The 22,747-nt window shown below is 43.6% G+C and overlaps 1 protein-coding gene across 1 annotated transcript in view; it reads left to right on the top strand.

The window, feature by feature from the left end:
• The window catches only part of DDX1 (DEAD-box helicase 1), a 223,644-nt gene that overhangs the window by 24,191 nt on the left and 176,706 nt on the right, over positions 1 to 22,747 (top strand). The window contains exons 3-4 of the mRNA XM_030198848.1: positions 8,560 to 8,623; positions 13,624 to 13,653. Coding sequence (XP_030054708.1) covers positions 8,560 to 8,623; positions 13,624 to 13,653 — 94 coding nt within the window. The remainder of the gene's footprint in view (positions 1 to 8,559; positions 8,624 to 13,623; positions 13,654 to 22,747) is intronic.

Genomic DNA, 22,747 nt, shown 5'->3' with positions numbered 1-22,747 from the left:
AAAAAGAACCTGAATTATAGCTACATCATGCAAGGTTCCACGTTAGGAGTTACGGACCAAGAAAGGGATCTGGGTGTCGTCGTTGATAATAAGGAGGAGGCCTTTAGTGGAGACCTCCCTCCAGCTGACCAGCTTGCAACCTACTTCAATGATAAAATTTTAACTCTAAGGTCTACTTCAGTAAGTTGTCTATCTGCTGTGGACGACTTCCTTAGCTCATTAGTACCATTTGCTGACCATTGTCTGGCCGACCGCATTTGGACAGCCTTTAGTGGTATTCCGGTTGAAACGGTATCCAAAACATTGCGAAGGTTCTCCAGCAAATACTGTGGCCTTGGTGTTTGTCCCAATCATTTGTTAAAAAACTGCACCGCACTGCTTTGTAGTTGACTTGACAACCCACCTCAATAATTTACTATCAAAGGATTTGTTCCCACCGGACCATGGACGCATACGTCTCACGCCCATCCGCAAAAACCCTAAGGTTAAACCTGATGTAATCACAAACTACCGTCCTTTAGCTTCCATACCACTGTTGGTCAAGGTCATGGAGAGTATAGTCAACACTCAACTGAATGAATTCCTGACGAAGTTTGATATCCTGCACCATTCGCAGTCTGGATTCCGCACCCAGTACAGTACCGAAACAGTGCTGGTTACTCTCCTGTCAAACTTCAAATGTGAGATATCGGTTGGGGAAAAAAGTTCTTGTACTGCAGTTTGACCTGTCCAGTGCTTTTGATATGGTGGATCACGAACTCCTTTTACACTTACTTGATACGTTTGGTGTGGGTGGTTTTGTTTTGCACTGGATTAACGGCTTCCTGTCGTCTAGATCTTACCAGGTCAAAGTGAAATCTACCATTTCCGCTTCCTGGAGAGCCTCCTGTGGGGTGCCTCAAGGCTCACCCCTATCACCTACATTGTTCAATATCATGTTGATCCCACTTGCTACAGCCCTATGCAACCTTGGTCTAAATCCGTACATTTATGCTGACGATGTCACCATCTCCATTCCTTTTTGTAACACAGTAGCTGAAATCTCAGATCTGATTGCTGCAAGCTTTTCCACAATGGAACATTGGGCGAAGGTGTTTCGGTTCAAGTTAAATAAGGATAAAACTCAGTGCCTTATTCTCCACTCCCCCTTCTACTCACTCCCAACAGATATCTTCATTGTAAAAGACTACGTCCTCCCTATTTCTAGTAGTCTAAAGCTCCTTGGGGTGAATTGGGACAAGCATTTGCATCTGGACGATCAAGTAAGAGTTGTCACTAAAAGAATGTTCAATGCAATGTGGAGGCTTCGGCAGATTAGATACTGCCTAACTAGAGAACTATTTCGTACCCTTGTTCATTGGTTAGTGCTATCTCACCTAGATTACTGCAGTGGGATCTGCGCAGGTTGCCATGAATATCTTTTGAAAAAGTTCCAGACTGCACAAAACACTGCGGCGAGATTAATCCTGGGAAAATCACGTTTTGAACATGCACAACCTCTGCGCTTCCTTCTTCACTGGCTGCCCATGAGGGAACGTATCTCCTTCAAAATTTGCTCACTAACTCATAAAATCATTTACGGGAAAGCTCCGGAGTACATGCTTTGCCTTATTGACCTTCCACCCAGAAACGCAGTAGCCACCTCGCGTTCGTATCTCAACCTACACTTCACAAATTGTAAAGGCATCAAATACAAGTCGATCTTCACTTCGTCTTTCCACTACTCCAGTGCCAAAGAATTGGAATGTTTTGCCGAAATACTTAAAACTACAAATGGATCACCAACTGTTCAAGAAGCTGCTGAAGACACACCTATTTGGATTGGCCTACTCCCCCTATACTCTTACCAATTAATAGTCCCATTGATATGCCCTCTTCCCCTTCCTTGCCAAATTACCTCTTCCCATATCTCTTACTGTATTGTTATTTTACTTAATCCTATGTAAGCCACATTGTGCCTGCATGTGTGGGAAAATGTGGGGTAGAAATGTACAATAAATAAAAATAATACACTGAAACCTTCTGCTCAGTGTGCTGCTGCGGCTAGGAAAGCGAATAGAATGTTGGGTATTATTAGGAAAGGTATAGAAAACAGGTGTGAGACTGTTATAATGCCGTTGTATTGCTCCATGGTGCGACCACACCTTGAGTATTGTGTCCAATACTGGTCGCTGCATCTCAAGAAAGATATAGTGGAATTGGAAAAGGTGCAGTGAAGGGCGACGAAAATGATAGCGGGGTTGGGACAACTTCCCTATGAAGAAAGACTAAGGAGGCTAGGGCTTTTCAGCTTGGAGAAGAAACGGCTGAGGGAAGACATGATAGAGGTATATAAAATAATGAGTGGAGCGGAACAGGTGGATGTGAAGCGTCTTCACGCTTTCCAAAAATAGTAGGACTAGGGGGCATGCGATGAAACTACAGTGTAGTACATTTAAAACAAATTGGAGAAAGATTTTCTTCACCCAACGCATAATTAAACTCTGGAATTCGTTGCCGGAGAACGTGGTTAAGACGGTTAGCTTAGCAGAGTTTAAAAAGGGTTTGGACAGTTTCCTAAAGGACAAGTCCATAGACCGCTACTAAATGGACTTGGGAAAAATCCACAATTTCGGGAATAACATGTATAATGTTTGTGCGTTTGGGAAGCTTGTCAGGTGCCCTTGATCTGGATTGGCCGCTGTAGGGGACAGGATGCTGGCCTTGATGGGCCTTTTGTCTTTTCCCAATATGGCATTACTTATGTACTCTGGCCCAGGAGCTCAAAATTCAGCTGGGATTTACTTGCTTTTTTTCCAGCCTTAGCCAGGGAGAAAAGGGAGAAAGATCTCTTTGCTGAGGTCCTGTGCACAGTGGAGGAGTGGCCTAGTGGTTAGAGCACCGGTCTTGCAATCCAGAGGTGGCCAGTTCAAATCCCACTGCTGCTCCTTGTGTTCTTGGGCAAGTCACTTAACCCTCCATTGCCTCAGGTACAGAATTAGATTTTGAGCCCTCCTGGGACAGAGAAATATCCAGAGTACCTGAATGTAACTCACCTTGGGCTACTACTGAAAAAGGTGTGAGCAAAATCTAAATAAATAAATAAATGATCTTATGAGATCCACAAACCCAAGTCAAAAGCGACTCTAACAGGCTCCCAGAAGATGACAGCATTAGCAGATAGACTGAGGGTTGGCTGTGCATGGGATCTAGATCAGATGTATCAGCTAACCTTTCTTGGTTCTGGGGAATATGGTCTTTTTTTATTCTAAGCCAAGTGAGATAGGGATAGGAGATGGGATTTGATATTTATTTATTTATTTTGATCATTTATACCCCGCCTTTTGCCGCAGTTTTGCAGCCTCAAAGCGGCTTACAATGAACCATTAAAATAAATGCAATGAGAACTGAGAGGGTAGAAGGAACAGAGAGATAAAGGAAGGGAATATAAGTACAATCTTAAACCAAATAAATAGGTAGGCAGGGCGATAAAGAGCAAGCTGTTAGGGAAGGGAATATGTCCAAATGTCTTCAGATTGGTTGGCTTCCAGCAGTGGAGTCACTGGGAAAGCCAGCAGGGTAGGCTTTCCGGAATAACATGGTCTTCAGTGATTTCCGGAATGTCGGATGATCTGCAATGGTTTTGATGAACCTTGGTAAAGAGTTCCAAAACTGAGTCCCAAGGAAAGAGAAGGAGGTGGCGTATGCAGTTTTGTACTTCCTATATTCTTCCTTTCTGTGGTTACAATCAAAGCAGTTTACATGTTATATACAGGTACTATTTGATTGTATTTGGGGCAGTTTAAATGACTTGCCTAGAGTCTGAAGAAGCTGCAGTGTGGATTGAGCCCAGTTCCCATGGTTCCCAGGCCGCTGTACTAACCATTAGGCTACTCCACTCCAGAAAGGAGAGTGGTAAATTAAATTTGTTAGCAAATATTGGTGGGACGCATAAGTAATAGTGGAAAACTTTCTAGAAAAGATGATGGGTATAATGCTCGAGGACTGTATTTGAACGCAAGGTGATGGCGTTTATCTCTAAACAGTGCAGTAGAAATTACATTGCCAAGAACAGTGCAGGATCCAGGTGTGATGTGCCATTTTCTTGCCAATCGGAGGCAGAAGGACTAAGAAAGAAAGGGTCATATGACTGCAGATTTCGGAAGACTTCATATGGTAAAGTTAGAGAACCACTGTTGCCTTAGTTCAGTGGGCAGCATTCTGATGGTGGTGTGCCTTGCTGATCCTCTAATAATAAGTATAACACTATTATTTCTATGAGTAAAAAGTTCAATCTAGTTACAAATATAAATACTCTACCAAACTTATAATATTCCTTTATTAATCTGTATTTTAATGCAAAACATCACATAAAACATTTAGTAAGCGATAGCATTGAAAAATGCTTCCCTTTGTTGTCTTTGCTCACTCATACTTCAATCACACTAACAGCTTTAATACCATACACACACACACATTATCAATCTCTCTGACCTAAGTAATGAAGTTGCAGCAATGTTAGAATTATTTCACAAATGCGTTGTTCTTTCAATTATCCTCCTATATTATAATTCTCACCTCCAACGTTCTGAGGCTGCCTGGAACCGTGGTTTCCTGCCAGAGCTGCTCAGGAAAGTGGAGTAGATAAAAGTGACATTATTCCTGAAATGCCACTGATTGGCTGCTGTGACATGCTGCAGAACGTTCAATAGACAGGAGTGGAAGTGAACAAAGCAAGTCTATGGTAAGCAAGGAAGCCCATTGGTTAATCTCTGATTCCACTCCCCAAAGCAGCTGTCATTCCTATACACTCAAAAAAAAAAAAAAAAAAAAAAAGAAACCTAGGAGGTGCTTCTCATTGCCGTTTTTACAGCTTTTTCCACTGGACAAAAGGAGGTGAGGAGACACACAGACCCTGCAAGTGGGAGGGGGGGGGACCCTGCAACTGGGAAAAAGGGATGGGGGAGGAGGACCCTGCAACTGGGAAAAAGGGAGGGGGGACCCTGCAACTGGGAAAAAAGGAGGAAGGGATGGAGGGGAGACCCTGCAACTGGGAGGAAGGAAGGGAGGGAGGGGGGACACCCCTGCAAATGGGAGACATACCGGGGGGACGACGACCCTGGAACTGGGAGAGAGGGAGGACCCTGGCGCATACTCTCATTCTCACACACACACTCGCACCCAGTCTCACTCTCTCTGTCACAAACACACACACTCGCACATTCACACTCGCTCAAACATACACACTACGAGGAAAACCTTGCTAGCGCCCGTTTCCTTTAAAACTGAAACGGGCCTTTTTTTTTACTAGTTACAATATAAGTTGTTCATGTGGAAGATCCACTCTCCTTAATTGATCCTATCCAATCCAAAATCATATCAATTAAATATAACGTGCTTGCTTGCATGCCCATTAGGTATTCCAGACTTTAAATATCTGACACCAAGAACTGGAGCTGAAAGAAATAACGGTTGACGGTGTGATTCTAAGAGTAATGCTCGATTGAAGGATTTGTCGATTACAGGAATACCTAATGGACATGCACGCCAGCAAGCATGTTATATTTAATTGATATGGTTTTGCATGGGATAGGATCAATTAAAGAGAGTGGATCTTCCACATGAACAATTTATAGACTGTTGAAAAAGAATTGTAATAATTGAAGGAACAAAGCATTTGTGAAATGATTCGAACATTGCTGTAACTTCATTACTTAGGTCAGAGAGAGTGCAAAGTTATTTTAATATTGATAATGTGTATGTATGTATGGTATTAAACATATTAGTGTGATTGAAAGTGAGTGAGCAAAGACAACCAGTGGAGGCATTTTTCAATGCTATCGCTTACTAAATGTTTTATGTGATGTTTTGCATTAAAGTACTGATAAGTATGAGACACTGACATGCTCTGCTGTAGAAGTTGTCTTTTGCCACCAGCCTTTAGAAATTCTTGATGGCATGCTGCTCTGTCAAGGTTTGGCGACATGGAATAATAATAATGAACATGGAATAATAATAATAAAAAATATGTGTTTTTATGCTTGGGTGTAAAGTCCTGGCATGCTGCTCTGTCAATATTTGCTGACATGGAATAATAATAATAAAAAAAAAAATATATGGGTTTTTATGCTTGGGTGTAAAGTCCTAGTAATTTCATTTTTATTATGTACCTTTTTTCAAATTGCAAAGTAGAGTATTCAGTCAGTTATAAAACAGAGCAGTTTTATTTATTTATTGCATTTGTATCCCACATTTTCCCACCTTTTTGCGGGCTCAGTGTGGCTTACAATACGATATGAATGATGGAAATACAATTTGTTACAACTTGGTTATGGATTACATTGTGAAGAGTTATGCGAGACAATCAAAGAATTGTTAAGGAATATAACACTGGAACAAAACCTTGAAACATTGGAAGGAGACAGCGGGAAGCTAAAAGGGCATTATGTATGGTATACATATTTCTATGAGTAAAGGTATGAGTGAGGTGAGATTACGGGGGATGAGAGTTCAGAAGTGGATGTATTGATGCATTAGTGAACAGTGAGTGTGGACTTTGTGTTTTGGTTCTTTCCGTAAATTTTTTCAAAAAGATGGGTCTTCAATAATTTGCGGAAGGAGGTTTGCTCGTAGATCGTTCTCAGGTTGCACGGCAGTGCATTCCAGAACTGCATGCCCACGTGAGAAAAGGTTGACGCGTGTAGTGTCTTGTATTTTACGCCCTTGCAATTAGGGAAGTGGAGGTTGAGGAAAGTTCGGGATGATCTTTTGGCGTTTCTGGGTGGTAAGTCTATTAACTCAGACATGTAGGCTGGAGCTTCGCCGTGAATGATTTTGTGGATTAATGTGCATACTTTAAAAGTAATGCGTTCCTTGAGTGGAAGCCAGTGTAGCTTCTCTCGTAAGGGTTTTGCACTTTCATATTTTGGTTTTCCGAAGATGAGTCTGGCTGCTGTATTCTGGGCTGTTTGAAGTTTCCTCAGTATTTGCTGTTTGCAACCTGCGTATAGTGAGTTGCAGTAATCCAGATGGCTTAGTACGAGGGATTGCACTAGGCAGCGAAAGACGGATCTTGGGCAGAATGGTCTTATTCTTTTCAGTTTCCACATGCAGTAGAACATCTTTTTGGTTGTATTGTTTACATGAGTTTCGAGTGTTAAGTGGCGGTCGATAATGACTCCAAGGATTTTTAGCGTTTCTGAGATTGGAAGGTTTAATTTTGGTGTGTTTATAGCGGTAAATTCATTCGTGTTGTATTGGGAGGGTGAGTATCAGGCATTGAGTTTTTTCTGCATTTAATTTCAGACGAAATGCATCTGCCCATGTGTTCATGATGTGTAGACTTTGATTGATTTCGTTGTAGATTTCTTTGATGTCTTGTTTGAAAGGGATGTATATTGTTACATGAAATGATCAAACATGATACAATAGTTAGTAGAATATAGCAGTTCCTTTTAACTAATGTTACTGTTTTTATTGTGTTGAAAAGGCCGGGTCTTCAAGAACTTGTATATTTTATAAACTACTCTGAAAGTCTAATGGGCGGTATATCAAATGATGAAAAACTTGAAACTTGATTGCTGAAACTTCATATCTAATTCTTGCTTTATAAAAAGTGCCACTGAATTCCATTAGCTACCACACAAAGCTAAAGATGGTACAGCCTCTTGGTAGGCATGCATATTAAGGGGCCCTTTTACCAAACTGCAGTGAAAAGTGGCCTCACACATCCTTAAAAGGGTCATTGCGCGCTAAGGCCATTTTTTCCACAGGGGTAAAATGGCTGATAGTTCTGTTTTCAGTATCAATGGCCATACACTAATTTTCACGTTAGTGTGTGAGCATTTACTACCACCTATTTTGTAGGCAGTAAGGCTTATGCACTAATCAGTATGCGGCAATGTAGCTATGCTAACCGATTAATGGGACTAATGGAAAGAAATCATCAAGGACTAATTTTACCTTTCATATCGTCCCACAGATCAATCCAGAGACTTGTGGGATGTAACCAAGCAGTCCTCAAGTAGGGCGGGATACTGAGACCCCAGCCTGCTGGCAGAGAGACATAACCCACAAGCCTCTGGATTGATCTGTTGGGACTAATGGAAAGAAAATTATTAGGTAAGAACTAGTTTTACCTTAGAGAGGGTACATAAGGCTACTGCTTTTCTTGGAATATACAGTGATGCCAATCCCAAATGAGCTTTTAAAAACTTAAAACATTTACACTGGCTTCCTTATAAGAATGCTGCTGCCAATTTAAAACATTTTAAGTAGAAGAGAGATGCTCGGTTGTCTGTGCTTATTACTTAGTGCTGTAATAGTTTGGATGTGCTGAAGCTTCATTATACTTTTATGTGATAGACCCAACATTAAAGAATGTTAACAGTAATCTACTATCAATAATAATTGTGGCATAAATTTTCAAATGTTTCTACTGTAGCGTTATTTTTTTTTTTGTTTTATATGAACTAGTATATAGTGAAGCAGAGATCTGCTGTAACTTTGTTCTGAACTACAAAGTTGTTGGAGAATGTGACTTTTTATTTATTTATTATTTTTTTTTTTTTGGTTGTTTAGTTTGCCCACAGATATCCAAGCTGAGTCTATCCCATTGATCTTAGGAGGTGGTGATGTGCTTATGGTATGTTATTTCACCTTTAAAATTAAGATATTTTCAAGATGGTCTAGTTTTATTGAAAAATGTCTCTTAAAATGATCTTCTATTAATTTAAAGGTATGAAAGTTAAAACCTTAAATTAAAAAATTAGAAATGTTAATTATAACTACTGCTCGCAGTACTAAAGTAATGAATAATTTGTCATGGCAAATAAAATGATTGATCTCTGCATTTTTAAATCTCCATAAGAACGTAAGTGTTGCCATACTGGGACAGACCGAAGGTACATCAAGCCCAGTATCCTGTTTATTGCAGTGGCCAATCCAGGTCACAAGTACCTGGCAAGATACCAAAACAGATTTTATGATGCTTTATCCTAGAAATAAGCAGTGGATTTTCCCACGTGCATCTTAATGGCTTATGGAGTTTTATTTTAGGAAATTATCCAAACCTTTTTTAAAGCCTGCTAAGCTAACTAAAAAGATCTACGAACTAACGAACTTCCACAAACTACTGAAGACCTATCTCTTTAACAAGGCATACCACAAAGATAATCCAATGTGAATATACACAACTCCTCCACATATATTCAGAATTGTCTTATAGTATCTACTTGTTATATACTACTATCATGTTTTTCTTTTTCATTATCATGTTACCCAAGATCCTTCTGTAACACTAAATGTCTATTTTCTAATATATTTCCACCACTCATGATGTACTGTAAGCCACATTGAGCCTGCAAAGAGGTGGGAAAATGTGGGATACAAATGCAATAAATAAAAATAATAAAATAAAATAACTACTTTTACCACATGTATCACTTTGAACTTGCTCATGTTAAACGTCATCTGCCATTTGGATGCTTAATCTCCCAGTCTCTTAAGGTTCTCTTGCAATTTTTCACAATCCTATTGTGATTTAACAACTTTAAATTTACTGATGATACAAAGTTATTCAATTACCTCACTAGTTATTCCCATCTCTAGATCATTTATAAATATGTTAAAAAGCAGCAGTCTAGCATAGACCCCTGGGGAACCCCACAATCTACTCTTCTCTATTGAGAATACTGACCATTTTAACCCTACTCTCTGTTTTCTATCTTTTAACCAGTTTTTAATCCACAATAGGACAGTATTTCCTTTCCCATGACTTTCTGATTTTCTCGGGAGTCTTTCATGAGGTACTTTGTCAAATGCCTTTTGAAAATTCAAAATATCGACTCGCCTTTATCCACATGTTTATTCACTCCTTCAAAGAAATGTAGTAGATTGGTGAGGCAAGATTTCCCTTGACAGAATCCATGTTGGCTTTGTCCCATTAAACCATGCTTATGTATATGCTCTGTAATTTTGTTCTATATAATAGTTTCTACAATTTTGCCTGGCACCGATGTCAGGCTCACTGGTCTGATTTCCCAGATCACCTCTGGAACTAAATTGGCATTACATTGGCCACCCTCCAATCTTCCGGTACCATGCTAAATTTTAAAGCTAAATTTACATATTACTAACAATAGCTCTGTAAGTTCATTTTTTAATTCTATCAGTACTCTGGGTTGTATAACATCTGGTCCAGGCGATTTGCTACTCTTTAGTTTGTCAAATTGCCCCATTATATCTTCCAGGTTTTCTAACTCATCAGCATTGAATACCATTTCTGGCACTGGTATCTCTCTCCCACATCTTTTCTCCTGTATAGCCTTGTCTTCCCTGAGTGCCCCCTTTACTCCTTGGTCATCTAGTTGTCTACTAATTCTTTTTCTGGCTTCTTGCTTCTAATATAGCAAAAAAAGTTTTTACTGTGTATTTTTGCTTCCAATGCAATCTTCTTTCTGAGGTCTCTTTGTCTCCCTTATCAATGCTGTGTATTTGACTTGCAATTCCTTATTCTGTTTCCTATTTTCTGTTCGATCCTTCACCCATTTTCTGAAGGATTTTCTTTTTTAGCTCTAATATTTCCTTCCCCTCACTTTTTAACCGTGCTGTTTCTCATTTGGTGATCTTCCTTATTTTTTAATACATGGAATATATCCGGGCTGGTCTTCCAGGATGGTATTTTTGAACAGCATCAATGCCTCATGTAAATTTTTGACCTTTGCGGCTGTTCCTCTTTAAGGTTGTTTTTTTTTTTGTTTGTTTGTTTTTTTGACCATTCTCATTTTTATCGTGGTCTTCTTTTTCAAAGTTAAATGCCAACGTATTGGATTTCCTGTGTGTACTTACTCTAGAGATTCTATCAAATCTGTTGATGTTATGATCACTGTTATTAAGTGGACTCAGCACCAATACCTCCTGCATCAGATGCGCTCCACTAAGGACTAGGTCTAGAATTGTTTTGTCTTTTGTTGGTTTCTGAACCAGCTGCTCTGTAAAGTGGTCCTCAGTTTCCTTTAGGAATTTTACCTCCCTAGCATGCCCTGATATTATGTTTACCCAGTCAATATCGAGGTAATTGAAATAACCCATTATTTTTCTTCCCCAGTTTGTTAGCCTCCCTAATTTCTGATATTTCTGCATTTGTGTTCATCCTGGCCCAGGAGGATGATAGTACACTTACTATCACTATCCTTTTCCCCTTTACACAAATGGTAGGGATTCCAAGAAGTGTTTTGTTATCTGCAGAATTTTTAGTCTCTTCGATTCAAGGCTCTCCTTAACGTATAATGCTACCCCTCCACCAATTCGGTCCCCCCTGTCACTATGATATGATTTGTACCTTGATATGATGGTGTCCCATTGGTTATCTTGCTTCCACCAGGTCTTAGAGATACCTATTATATCTGTCTTTTCATTTAGTGCAATATACTCAACTCTCCCATCTTATTTCTTAGGCTTCTGGCATTTACATATAGACATTTCTGTGTCGGATTTGTACATCTGCAGCTATATGTTCTAACACACAACAGCGTAATGAGGAATAAACGTGTCCATGTTCTAAACAATGGTGAACAAGAGGAGCCTGCAACCTATTGTGCTTTAAACAGCTTTTGTGTTCCATCACACCTGTCTTAAAAGGACAGGTGTTTTGTCCTATATGTACTTTCGGACACAGAGCACTGTGTATATAAAAAGTTAGCCTTACAAGTAGTTGTATGCTTTAAAAGACATTTTCTATTGGAGACAGGATCATTTAAACCAAGCATCTAATTCCAGGGTACTATCACAATCTGAGCATTCACTAAATTTGTGATGGTTGCCAGACATCTTTTCATAAGGAGCCTGCCTCCTTACATCAGATGGGCTTAATTCCTTCAAATTATGGTGTCTGTAGGAAAACTTTAAAATTTCTTCCTGAAAAACAAGTTGCAATGCATGAACTTGCCAGTGTTGTTTTTTGTTGTTTGTTTTTTTAAAGGATATCCACTACTTTTTTAATGACAGGAGACTATCTCAGTAAACAAGTAAAAGCTTGCTGGAGATATCTCTAACTCTTTGCTCAAATAGTAACTCTGTTTTGGGGTGTGGACAGGGTTTCACTCAGCCAATGCAGGCATTGATTCACTCAGCCCAGTCTGAATATGGTGAAGAATTTGAATGGGACTGTTTACTGGACACAGAAGAGGGCTCTCCTTATTTCTCAGAGGAGGAGCCTTACAGGGTACCTTCTTATCCCTCCTCACCACAAGAGAGATGGTAAATCTCCACCTGAGGGTCTCTTTTTCACTACTTTTGTTAGGGAGATGGTATCTGTCATCCCATTTAAGTTAGAGACCAAGGAAGAGCTCAGGGCGGAGATGTTACTTGTGCTGCTCTACGAGTCGTCTCCTAAGGTAGGGGTTACAGTACCATTGCTCCCTATCCTTAAAGATGCACTGATGAGGAACTGGGGTCTTCCCTCTTGTTGTAGGTTGCACCTAAGGTGGATACGCACTATCGTATCCTGAAGGCTCCCGTATTCGAGAGGGCTCAGCTGCTTCACCACTCTCTGGTGGTCGAATTCTGCGTTCAAACAAGCTAGGAACTCCAGGACATGTGCCTTGGCGCCCATAGGTAGAGTGGCTCGGACACTAGACTTGTTTGGGAGGAAAGCTTTTCTGGGCTCAGTGCTTATTACCTGCATCCAGTCCTCGATATGAAATGATCTGACCAAGGAATATTGTCCTTTTCAGACTCTCCGCTGATTGAAACTCAGGGTACTCATTTGGAATTTGTTAAGAGGTACTTGGCTTAAAGTTGAGAAACACTACAGTTCTGCATAAATTGTGATGAAAATTTCAAGATTACCTTCATGATGGGAAGGCACATACTTTTCAGGTGTTCATCCTCCTAAGTGTTTTTTGAGAGTGTAATAAAAGAAAATAAGATACCTTTTTTTTATCAGACTAACTCAATACATTTTTTGACTAGCTTGAGAGTGTAAGAATCTTGTAAGTTTTGTAGTGTGCCCAGTGTAAGCATACTGGATACCTTTTTTCTGAATGAATCGGTATGTACATTTGTGCTGCTGAGGAATTGTCATTGCAGAGAAGGCACAAAAACAGGATCTAATACAGACAAGGGGAAGGGGTGAAAACGTAGTAGGGGAAGTGGTTTTTATCTAGTTACACACCCCAAAAAAATAGGGATTATTGGTTAAAATCAGAAACTGCAATTGAAAAAGCCTTTATTAGGGGAGAAAGCAAAAGAGCTTGGGGGTAGGACTAAATAGGAGATTTTTTTTCTGACAAATGCTGTGTCTTAACATTTTGTAAGAGTCTTCTTTTATCAAGTTTCATAAAGTCAGAAAAAGCGGATGTGAACTTTACATATTCAAGAGATCATTTCTGTGAAAAATGAGTTTGGGGAAAATCACTTTTCTCAGGCTACTAGTGCTGGTACAATTTTTCCTTATAAACTCCAGTTAAACTTGATTTTGTTGCTCACATGTTTGAGCTGTCATGGTGTTGTTTTTGTGGTATTGTGTAATCTCAAACTGTAATCTATTGTTTTAAACATCTGGAAATATTTTACTGCTTTCAATGAATAATTTATAATAAAACTTGTTTCAACTAAAATTTATGTAAATTCTTTTAAATGCAGGCTGCAGAAACTGGAAGCGGAAAGACAGGGGTATGTACTGAAGTGGAATATTGGCTATTTAAAATGTGTGTTAACAGTTTGTACTTTTCATGTAGTGAGATCAAAAATATTGCTATAATACCCTTGCAACAAATATTTTTCAAAGATACAAATAAGTTGTCCAGCTTTAAAGAATTCTTTGGGTTAAGGCAGGGGTAGGCAACTCCGGTCCTCGAGAGCCGCAGGCAGGTCAGGTTTTCAGGATATCCAGAGTGAATATGCAGGAGATAGATTTGCATACCATGGAGGCAGGGCTTGCAAATCTATGCAGGAGATAGATTTGCAAGCACTGCCTCCATGGTATGCAAATCTATCTCATGCATATTCATTGTGGATATCCTGAAAGCCTGACCCGCCTGCGGCTCTCGAGGTCTGGAGTTGCCTACCCCCTGGGTTAAGGGAAACAAATGTTCTGAAAGCTGGTTTTTAAGGTGTTTTTCCTCCAAAAAAGAATGCTGCTTCTCCTGGATCTGTGTGTCTCTGTGTCCACCTACATGCAGTACTCTTCCTTGTGCCATATGGGGGCACTGTGCTGGGAGAGGCAATGGGTTGTAGCCAGGAGATAATGTTTAGGGGTGGCTAGTCATGACTGCACAATCTGGGAGAGTAACCCCAATGGAGTATATAGTGTCGTGCAGAATATGAAACATAGAGCCAGCTAAGTTGCTTGATCCAGGAGATCAGCTTCATGGTTTACTCTGCCAGGAGCTGCAGCAGTGGGATGTGATGCTCCTCAGTCAGGCACCAGCATGGTACTAGTGGGCTACAAGGATGAGGGCGTAGAAAATAGGCTCAGATTTAGGCATAGGCAACTGCACAGGATGCCACATTTTTGAAGATAACATTTATCCGGACCACAGAGGGGCTTGCTGTTGCTTATTTTGGGGCCTTATGCTGCTTAAAAGGGCACCACTGTGACCTTCCTCCTATTCCTCTCCTGGATCTCCAGTATATGGTATTGCTCATAATTCCCACTGCCACCCCATGCTGCTCTTTAAGGTTCACTATTCTGTCATACTTATTAGTGACAAATCTTAAATCTTGCCTTAGCTGATGACTGCTAATCCTGATAGTGACTAACTAGGGTAAGATGAGCCATATTCAAGGGAACTGACTGGAAGATCAAGGGAGAATGAGGACTGTATCCATCCTCAACAGGCAGAGGAAATACACCCTCCTCACAGTTAGGCCTTTATAGGATAGTGCAGTGGTTCCCAAACCTGGTCCTAGAGGCATCCCAGCCAGTCAGATTTTGAGGATTTCCACAATGAATATTCATGAGAGAGAGATTTGTATGAACTGCTTCTGCTACATGCAAAGCTCTCTCATGGTTTAGATCCACCTGCCATCAGGTGGAGATAGAGAACACTGAAGAGAAAGCAGTGATCCTGGATGTCCAGCTCCTTTTCACGTCAATATATCTCTATCTCCAGTAGGTGTTGGCTGGATTCATTCCAGCTCCTGGATTTTTCTTGGGAGGCTCCTTGGCGCTTCTGCCAGTTGAGTGTGGGGGCGTGTGGCTGATGGTGCCAACCTTGAGGATATACTGGGCTTCAGGTCCCTGTCCTACCCTGTCTCCCCCTGCTCTCTGAGGGCTCCCTATGCTGCTGTTTCTAAGCTGCTTTGCTTTAAAAAAAACAAAAAAAACCTCACAACACTACAGCTTTCAGCCAGCAAAAAAAATAAAAAGGAAGATTTAGACTCCTCTCTCTGTTAATGACTGCCAGGCTGTGGGGAGTGGGAGCGCTGTTTGGGCTCCCTCTGAGAGCTGCTGCTGCCTTTGGGGATTCCTTTGAGCCCCGGTGAGTGTCTATTCAAATTTTTTATTTTTTTTTGCTTCGGCTCCGGTGGGGCGGACTGCACTGTGGCGGCGGAAGTGGTGAAGAGATGTTCCCGCTGTGGCTCTCGCCGTTCCACAGCGGGTGCCTGTGTAGCTAGGTGCTCTGAGACTGTCTCCAGGTCCAGGGGCCTGTTGAGGCTGTGGGGGGAGTTTTCCCACGCGTTGGAAGTTGACACGCATGCCTTGGTGGCTCTGCCTGAACTGGTTGCAGATCCCGCGCTTTTGGGTGAACTTTCCCACCTTTCCGGTTCTGCCGTCACGGGGATTGCAGCGCAGGGGCAGCATCTGGCTCTATTTTAGATTCTTCTGGCGCTGGCATGGCGGGAATAGATTTTCCCCTGGATTTTATTCTGCTTTTACATCGAGCCTTTTTGATGAAGAGAGGTCTTTCTTCGGTGCAGCCTCCTTTTACTAAGTCTGCCTGTCTGGAGGGCAAAGAACTTCTTGCTAGCCAGGGTGACTTAGTGCCACCTCTCCATTTAGAGGACCCTGCTATAAAGTGCGAAAGGTTGGCTTCCTTTCCTGAGGGGGGAGGGTCTTTGGGACCCCATTTTCCTCCTCTTTCCATTTTGGTGGGATCAGGGAACTCAGGGCGCCCCTCTAGGCTATAGGAGGTGGAGGAAGGTGAACTCCTCCTAGGTGAGCAGGATGATCTGACAGTAGGTTGGATTTTTCATCGTGATGAGCTCCTGTCTTTGGTTTCAGAGGCCTTGGAGCCCATTAATATTACTGACCCAGAGGTATAAGCTACATCTTCGGTCAATGTTAAGATGGCAAGTAAATGGAAGCCTTCTAATGCCTTCCCGATGTAAAAGTCCGTTCAAGAGTTAATCACCGCTCAGTGGTCTGACCCTGAAAGGGGCTAGGGCTCGCCTCTGTCCAGTGTCCGCAGCTACGCTAGACACTTTTTCCCTGCCTAAGGTTACTGCGGTCACAAAAAAGACCACTCTTCTGGTGGAAGGGGGAGTTGCTCTTAAAGGCATTCAGGTTAGGTGACTCAAAGCCTCTCTTAAGCGTTCTTTTGAGGTGGCGGCATTGGCCTTACAAGTGTCCATCTGTAGTTCTTATGTGAACAGAGCATCTCTTTCCTGATTTCAGCAGGATCTGGAACAGGACCACAACTCTGCTTCTATTTCGGTTGCCAGTGCTCCTGTGGAGTCGGGCCTTGCCTATCTGACAGATTCCCTCTGGTCGGCGGACATGGCTTCCAAGCAGCTTCTTATGAGGCTTCCATTTAGAGGAAAGCTGCTTTTCGGTGAGAATCTTGAGAAGATTGTGAAAGACTTGGGAGTTGAAATTCCAGCATCTTCTGGAAGATAGACCCAGGGCCAGTGTGAGACCAAATTCTTCGAGGCCTCGTTTTCGTGCGGCGTGCCGCTATCATCCTGGTCGTGGTTCGACCTTCCAGTGTCCTAGATTCAAGCAGCAGTCCTTTTGGAATGAAAAGCGGACTTCGGGAGCAGTAGCCAGACCTCATTCTCCAGGATGTCCTGCCCAATGATAGGGCGCAGGTCCGCTCTTTGGTTGTTTCCATAGGGGGTCATCTGATCCTCTTTTATGAAGAGTGGACTAAAATTACTTCAGACCACTTCATCAGAGATGGTTCTAGACTCGAACTTGCATTGCCCATTGGAGACATTTTTTTTTTGGAATCTCGATGTGCCTCAGTGACCAGAAAATTACTAGATATTGGAATGGTAGTTCCGGTATCGCCTGCTGAGGTGCACACTGGGTGCTATTCAGTTTACTTTGTGGTTCCTTGAAAAGGAGGTTCCTTCAGACCTATCCTCGTCCTCAGGAAGGTGAGCGAGTGTCTGCGGGTGCGACATTTCTGCATGGAGACCGTGTGGTTGGTGATAGCGTCTGTGCAACCGGGAGAGTTTCTCGTGGCTTTGAATCTGAAAGAGGCTTATTTGTACATCCCAGTTTGGCCTTCTCATCAGAGGTATCTGAGGTTTGCGGTATTAGGCCATTTTCAGTTTTGTGCAATTCCTTTTGGGCCTGCTATGGCCCCTCGCATGTTTTCCAAAGTGATGGTAGTCGCTGTGGCATTCCTCCGGAAAGAGGAGATCAAAAGTTCATCCTTATCTCGATGATTGGTTGATTTGAGCGGAGTCAGAACAGGCCAGCTGGGTGATCACCTATCAAGTTTTGGCGTTCCTGCAGTCCCTGGGTTGGTTGATCAATCTTCCCAAGAGCCGCTTAGTACCCTCCTAGTCTTAGGAGTATCTGGAAGTGCTGTTCGACATGACTCAGGGATGTGTCTTCCTACTGGAAGGTAGGAGGCTCAAGTTCAATTTTAGGTTCACGGCCTCTTGAGTTCTCTCCTTCCTTGAACTTGGGATTATGTTCTAGTCCTGGTTCGATGACAGCCACCCTGGAGGTGGTACCATTGGCGAGGGCTCATATATCTTGATCCAGTGCGCACTTTTGTGTTGCTGGTCTCCGGTGTCCTAGGATTATCAACGTCACCTGCCTTGGCTTCCTCTTGTGAGGGATAGCATGGCCTGGTGGCTGTGTGCCTCCAGTCTTCGGAAGGGAATTCCTTTGGTGTCACCACAGTGTTTGATGATAGTCACAGATGCCATCTTTACGGGGTGGGGAGCTCATTGTCTTCATCGCGTGGCACAGGGCCGTTGGTCAGAGACGGAAGTGACTTGGCCCATCAACCAGCTGGAATTGAGAGCGGTGGTGATGGCCCTCGAATCCTGTCAGGAGTTCCTTGGAAGGTCAGGTGATCCGGGTTCTCTCGCACAACACCACAGCTGTGGCCTACATCAAGCGCCGGGGTGGTACTCTGAGCGTGGCGTTGGCCATGGAGGTGACCTTCCTTCTGCAGTGGGTGGAGACTTATCTTCTCTGCTTGTCAGTGGCTCACATTGCAGGCTAGTCCAGTGTTCAAGCTGATTTTCTCAATCATCTCCTTGATTTGGCGGAGTGGGAACTGGCAATGGAGGTGTTCCATTTGAGCTGTCAACAGTGGGGCACAACAGAGATGGATCTGATGGTGACCAGGGTGAATGCCAAGGTATTCAAGTTCTTCAGCAGAAGAAAAGAGGTCGAATCAGCAGGACTGGATGCTCTCTTGCAATCCTGGCCAAAGGTAGGCCTTCTATACGTCTTCCCCCCCTTGGCCTTTAATCGGGCGTCTTGTGCATCAGATTAGACTTCATCGAGGACTGGTGGTTTTAGTAGCTCCAGACTGATCACACCATCCGTGGTGTGCCATTTGGCTCAACTGCTAGTAGAACCTCCTCTATCACTGCCAGTCATGCCCGGACTCCTCCATCAGGGTCCAGTACAGATGGAGGACATCGTCCACTTTGGTGTTACGGCTTGGCTCTTGACAGTGCGAGGCTGAGGAAGAAGGGCTATGATGAGGCGGTTATCGCCACTTTGCTTTGAGCCCGGAAACATTCCACAATGATGGTGTATGCCAAAGTCTGTTGTACCTTTGAGGCATGGTGTGCGGATCACGCTTGGTCCCCCTTTGAGGCGTCTGTTTTGCAGGTTTTGGCTTTTCTGCAAGAAGGGTTGCAGAATGGTTTGGCGTACAAGTCATAGCCCTGGCCTGTTCTGAGGTTGGGTGTCAGGCTTCTCCCTTGCAGCTCATTTGGATGTGGCACGGTTTTTGAAATGTTCTCTTCACCTTCAAACTCCGGTACATCGTCCGTTCCCTTCTTGGAAGTTGAATCTTGTGCGTAGTGCGTTTCAGGGCACACCTTTTGAACCGTTGTTTCTGGCTTCTGATAAATATCTTACACTGAAGACAGTGTTTTTGGTAGATATTTTCTCAGCATGCTGGGTCTCTGAACTTCAGGCTCCGTCGTGTTGGGAGCCCTTTCTTCAATTTTCAGAATCGAGTATTACTCTGCAGACAGTTCTGTCCTTTTTGCCAAATGTCATGTCTGCTTTTCATTTGACTTGGCCACTTTTCTTCCCTCTTTTTGGAGGTTGGATTTTCCAGAGAACTTTTCTGTGTTTTGGCTTTGGTTGTTCATTGATTTCTTCTCTGGTATCTGCAGATGTCTAATGAATTCCGTTGCTCGGACCATCTTTTTGTGCTGTTGTCGGGTCCCAGGCAAGGTTATGCTGCATCCAAAGCGACCATTGCCTGGTTGCTTAAGGTGGCCATTTTCTCTGCATATCTTATGAAAGGTCAGGTTTCTCCAGAGGTGTTGCATGCACATTCAACTCGAGCGCAGGCAGCCTCTTGGGCAGAAACTGGCATCCTTTCTTTGGACGACATTTGTTGAGCAGCTACTTGGGCTTCTCGGCATTCTTTTGTTAAACATTACAGAGTTGACGTGGTGGCATGGGAAGATGCATGTTTTGGTGTGACAGTGGGACTTGGTTGGGAGTCTTCCTTTTCTCTCTCCTCCTCCCCCCCCCACCCCCATTTTTTTTTTGTGGAGGGCTCCAGGAGCTCTTTGGCTTCAGAGCTTGGTGCAATTAGTCTGACAGGGAGGGGTCCTGGTTTGGGTTTTAAAAGGCATATGACAGAGGCGACAACACCAGAGGCTCTGCTCAACTCGGAGGTCGTCTCGGATTCCTGGTCCCCTGCGGACTCGGATTTGGAAGGAACCCCCCCCCCCCCCCGCCATGTTGGGAAGATGAAGAGCAGTCCCATGTAATTGTCTTCTGGAAAGAGGAGCTATCTTGTCTGATTGACAAGGTTATGAGGGCCATTTCCATACTCAGTACTTTGGCTGGGGACTTTTTCGAGGGGGATCCTCTACTGGAGGACCTTGCAGGACATCCTGAAGCATTTTTCCCTACTCAAGGCTCTTGTCTGCATGATGTTGGCAGAGAGGTAGAATCTTTATGGCCCCTTTTGGGATACCATGGCTCTTGAGCACTTTTATTCCTTCGTTCCAGGGGAGATTAATAGGTACTGCACATTCTCTAAGGTGGATGCCCTGGTTATTGTGTTCATGAAAGTGACTGCTGTGCCGGTCTGCGCTTCTCAGCTCAGGGCTAGCCAAGGCAGGTCATTCAAGCAAGATTCCTTTCATGGTCCTCCAAGAACTTGTGTCGCAAGCTCCTTGGAAGGAACAGTGACTGGTCATCCTTCCCAGTGAGGGTGCGCCGGACCCCTCGTTCATCCAGGTGAGAGAGAGGCTGTCTCTTCTTTAACAAGCAGACCAGTATCACCTCAGATCAGTGGGTCCTGGAGGTGGTCAGGATGGCAGTTCTCTCTAAAGTTTGCCCAGCCGGTATATGATGCCTTCATGGCCTCTTCGTGCAGATTGCCTCTGAAGCAGCAGGCTGTTGCCTCCAGTCTGCAACACCTATGTACTCTTAGAGCGGTGGAACCGATATGGCTTATCTAGTTCATGGTCCCAAAGAAGGCAACTCCTTTTGGCCCATCTTGGACCTCAAAGGGATCAAGGCTTGCCTCAAGTCCAGCCACTTTTGGATGGAGACTCTGTGTTCAGTCATTGGGTTGATGCGGCCTCTGTGTCCATATATCATCTTCACGCTTCATCTGCCCCCCCCCCCCCCACCCATGTACATTGGTTCCTCTCTGTTACCTCCCTGTGTCTAGCATCTCCCTTCTCTTCCACACCAATGTGTCGTCTTCCTATCCAACTCCCCCAACTTCTCTCCCTCTATTTCCTCCCCCCTCTTCCCAGCATTTGGCTTACCTTCCTGCTCTCCTTCCCTTTCTTCTTCTTGCTATGGGTTCAGTATTTGACTCCCTCTCCCTTCACCCCCTTGGTCCAGCATCTCTTTTTCTTCCTTTCCGTCCTCCCTACCACAGGTCCTGCATCTTTCTCCTTTCCCTCCAGCTCCCCTCCCCATGGGTTCAGCACCTTTCTCCCCCTATAGGTCTAGATAGCACTTCCCTTCTCATCCTCTTCCTTGCAGGTCTGTGATCTTTCTACCCGCTGCATGTACCTTACATGTTTCTGTGGCTCGGCATTGATTCACACAGGCCAGTTTCATTGCCTTCCGTCTGTTGCATCACGCCCTCTTACTGCAACTTCCTGTTTTGATCATTAAACAAGAAGTTGCAGTAGAGAGGGTGGGATGTGGCAGAACGAAGGCCACAGAGCTGGCCTATGTGAATAGTTTCTGGGCCACAGGAACATGCAAGTTACAGGCAGCAGGTAGAAAGAGGTCACAGACCCGAAGGGAGCAAAGGACTGTGCTTTTACAACTGGAACAAGTAGAGGAGACAGATTTGAGTGATCTATATATTCGTGTTGAGATTTGATCAGAGTATCTTTCGCAAAGCAAAAGTGTGGTTGAGGAGTTAAGATAGATTCCACCTTTGGCTACAAAATCTTACGTGAATAATATGATGAATTGTTATTTCAGACTGTAATTATTGAGTAGATTACTACTACTACTACTACTTAACATTTCTAGAGCGCTACTAGGCTTACGCAGCGCTGTACAATTTATCAAAGAGAGACAGTCCCTGCTCAAAGAGCTTACAATCTAATAGACAAGTGAAGGGTCTGTCCGATAGGGGCAGTCAAATTGGGGCAGTCTGGATTCACTGAACGGTAAAGGTTAGGTGCCGAGCGCAGCATTGAAGAGGTGGGCTTTAAGCAAAGACTTGAAGACGGGCAGGGAGGGGGCTTGGCGTAAGGGCTCAGGAAGGTTGTTCCAAGCATAGGGTGAGGCGAGGCAGAATGAGCGGAGCCTGGAGTTGGCGGTGGTGGAGCAGGGTACTGAGAGGAGGGATTTATCCTGTGAACAGAGGTTACGGGCGGGAACGTAAGGGGAGATGAGGGTAGAAAGATAGTGAGGGGCAGCAGACTGAGTGCATTTGTAGGTAAGAAGGAGAAGCTTGAATTGAATGCGGTATCTGATCGGAAGCCAGTGAAGTGACTTGAGGAGAGGGGTGATATGAGTATATCGGTTCTGGTGGAATATGAGACGTGCAGCAGAGTTCTGAACAGATTGAAGGGGGGATAGATGGCTAAGTGGGAGGCCGGTGAGGAGTAAGTTGCAGTAGTCCAGGCGAGAGATAATGAGAGCGTGGACGAGAGTTCGGGTGGTGTGTTCAGAGAGGAAAGGGCGAATTTTGCTGATAAAGAGGAAGAAGCGACAGGTCTTGGCTATCTGCTGGATATGTGCAGAGAAGTAGAGAGAGGAGTCAAAGATGACTCCGAGGTTGCGGGCAGATGAGACGGGGAGGATGGAGGGTGCTATCAACTGAGATAGGAAGTGGGTTTTGGTGGAAAGACGATAAGCTTGGTCTTGGACATGTTCAGTTTCAGGTGGCGGTTG

The sequence above is a fragment of the Microcaecilia unicolor genome, chromosome 3 (genome assembly GCF_901765095.1).
Source record: "Microcaecilia unicolor chromosome 3, aMicUni1.1, whole genome shotgun sequence".
Classification (NCBI taxonomy): Eukaryota; Metazoa; Chordata; class Amphibia; order Gymnophiona; family Siphonopidae; genus Microcaecilia; species Microcaecilia unicolor.
The sequence above is the reverse complement of the archived record's forward strand: the minus strand, read 5'-3'. Positions and strand labels throughout refer to the sequence as shown.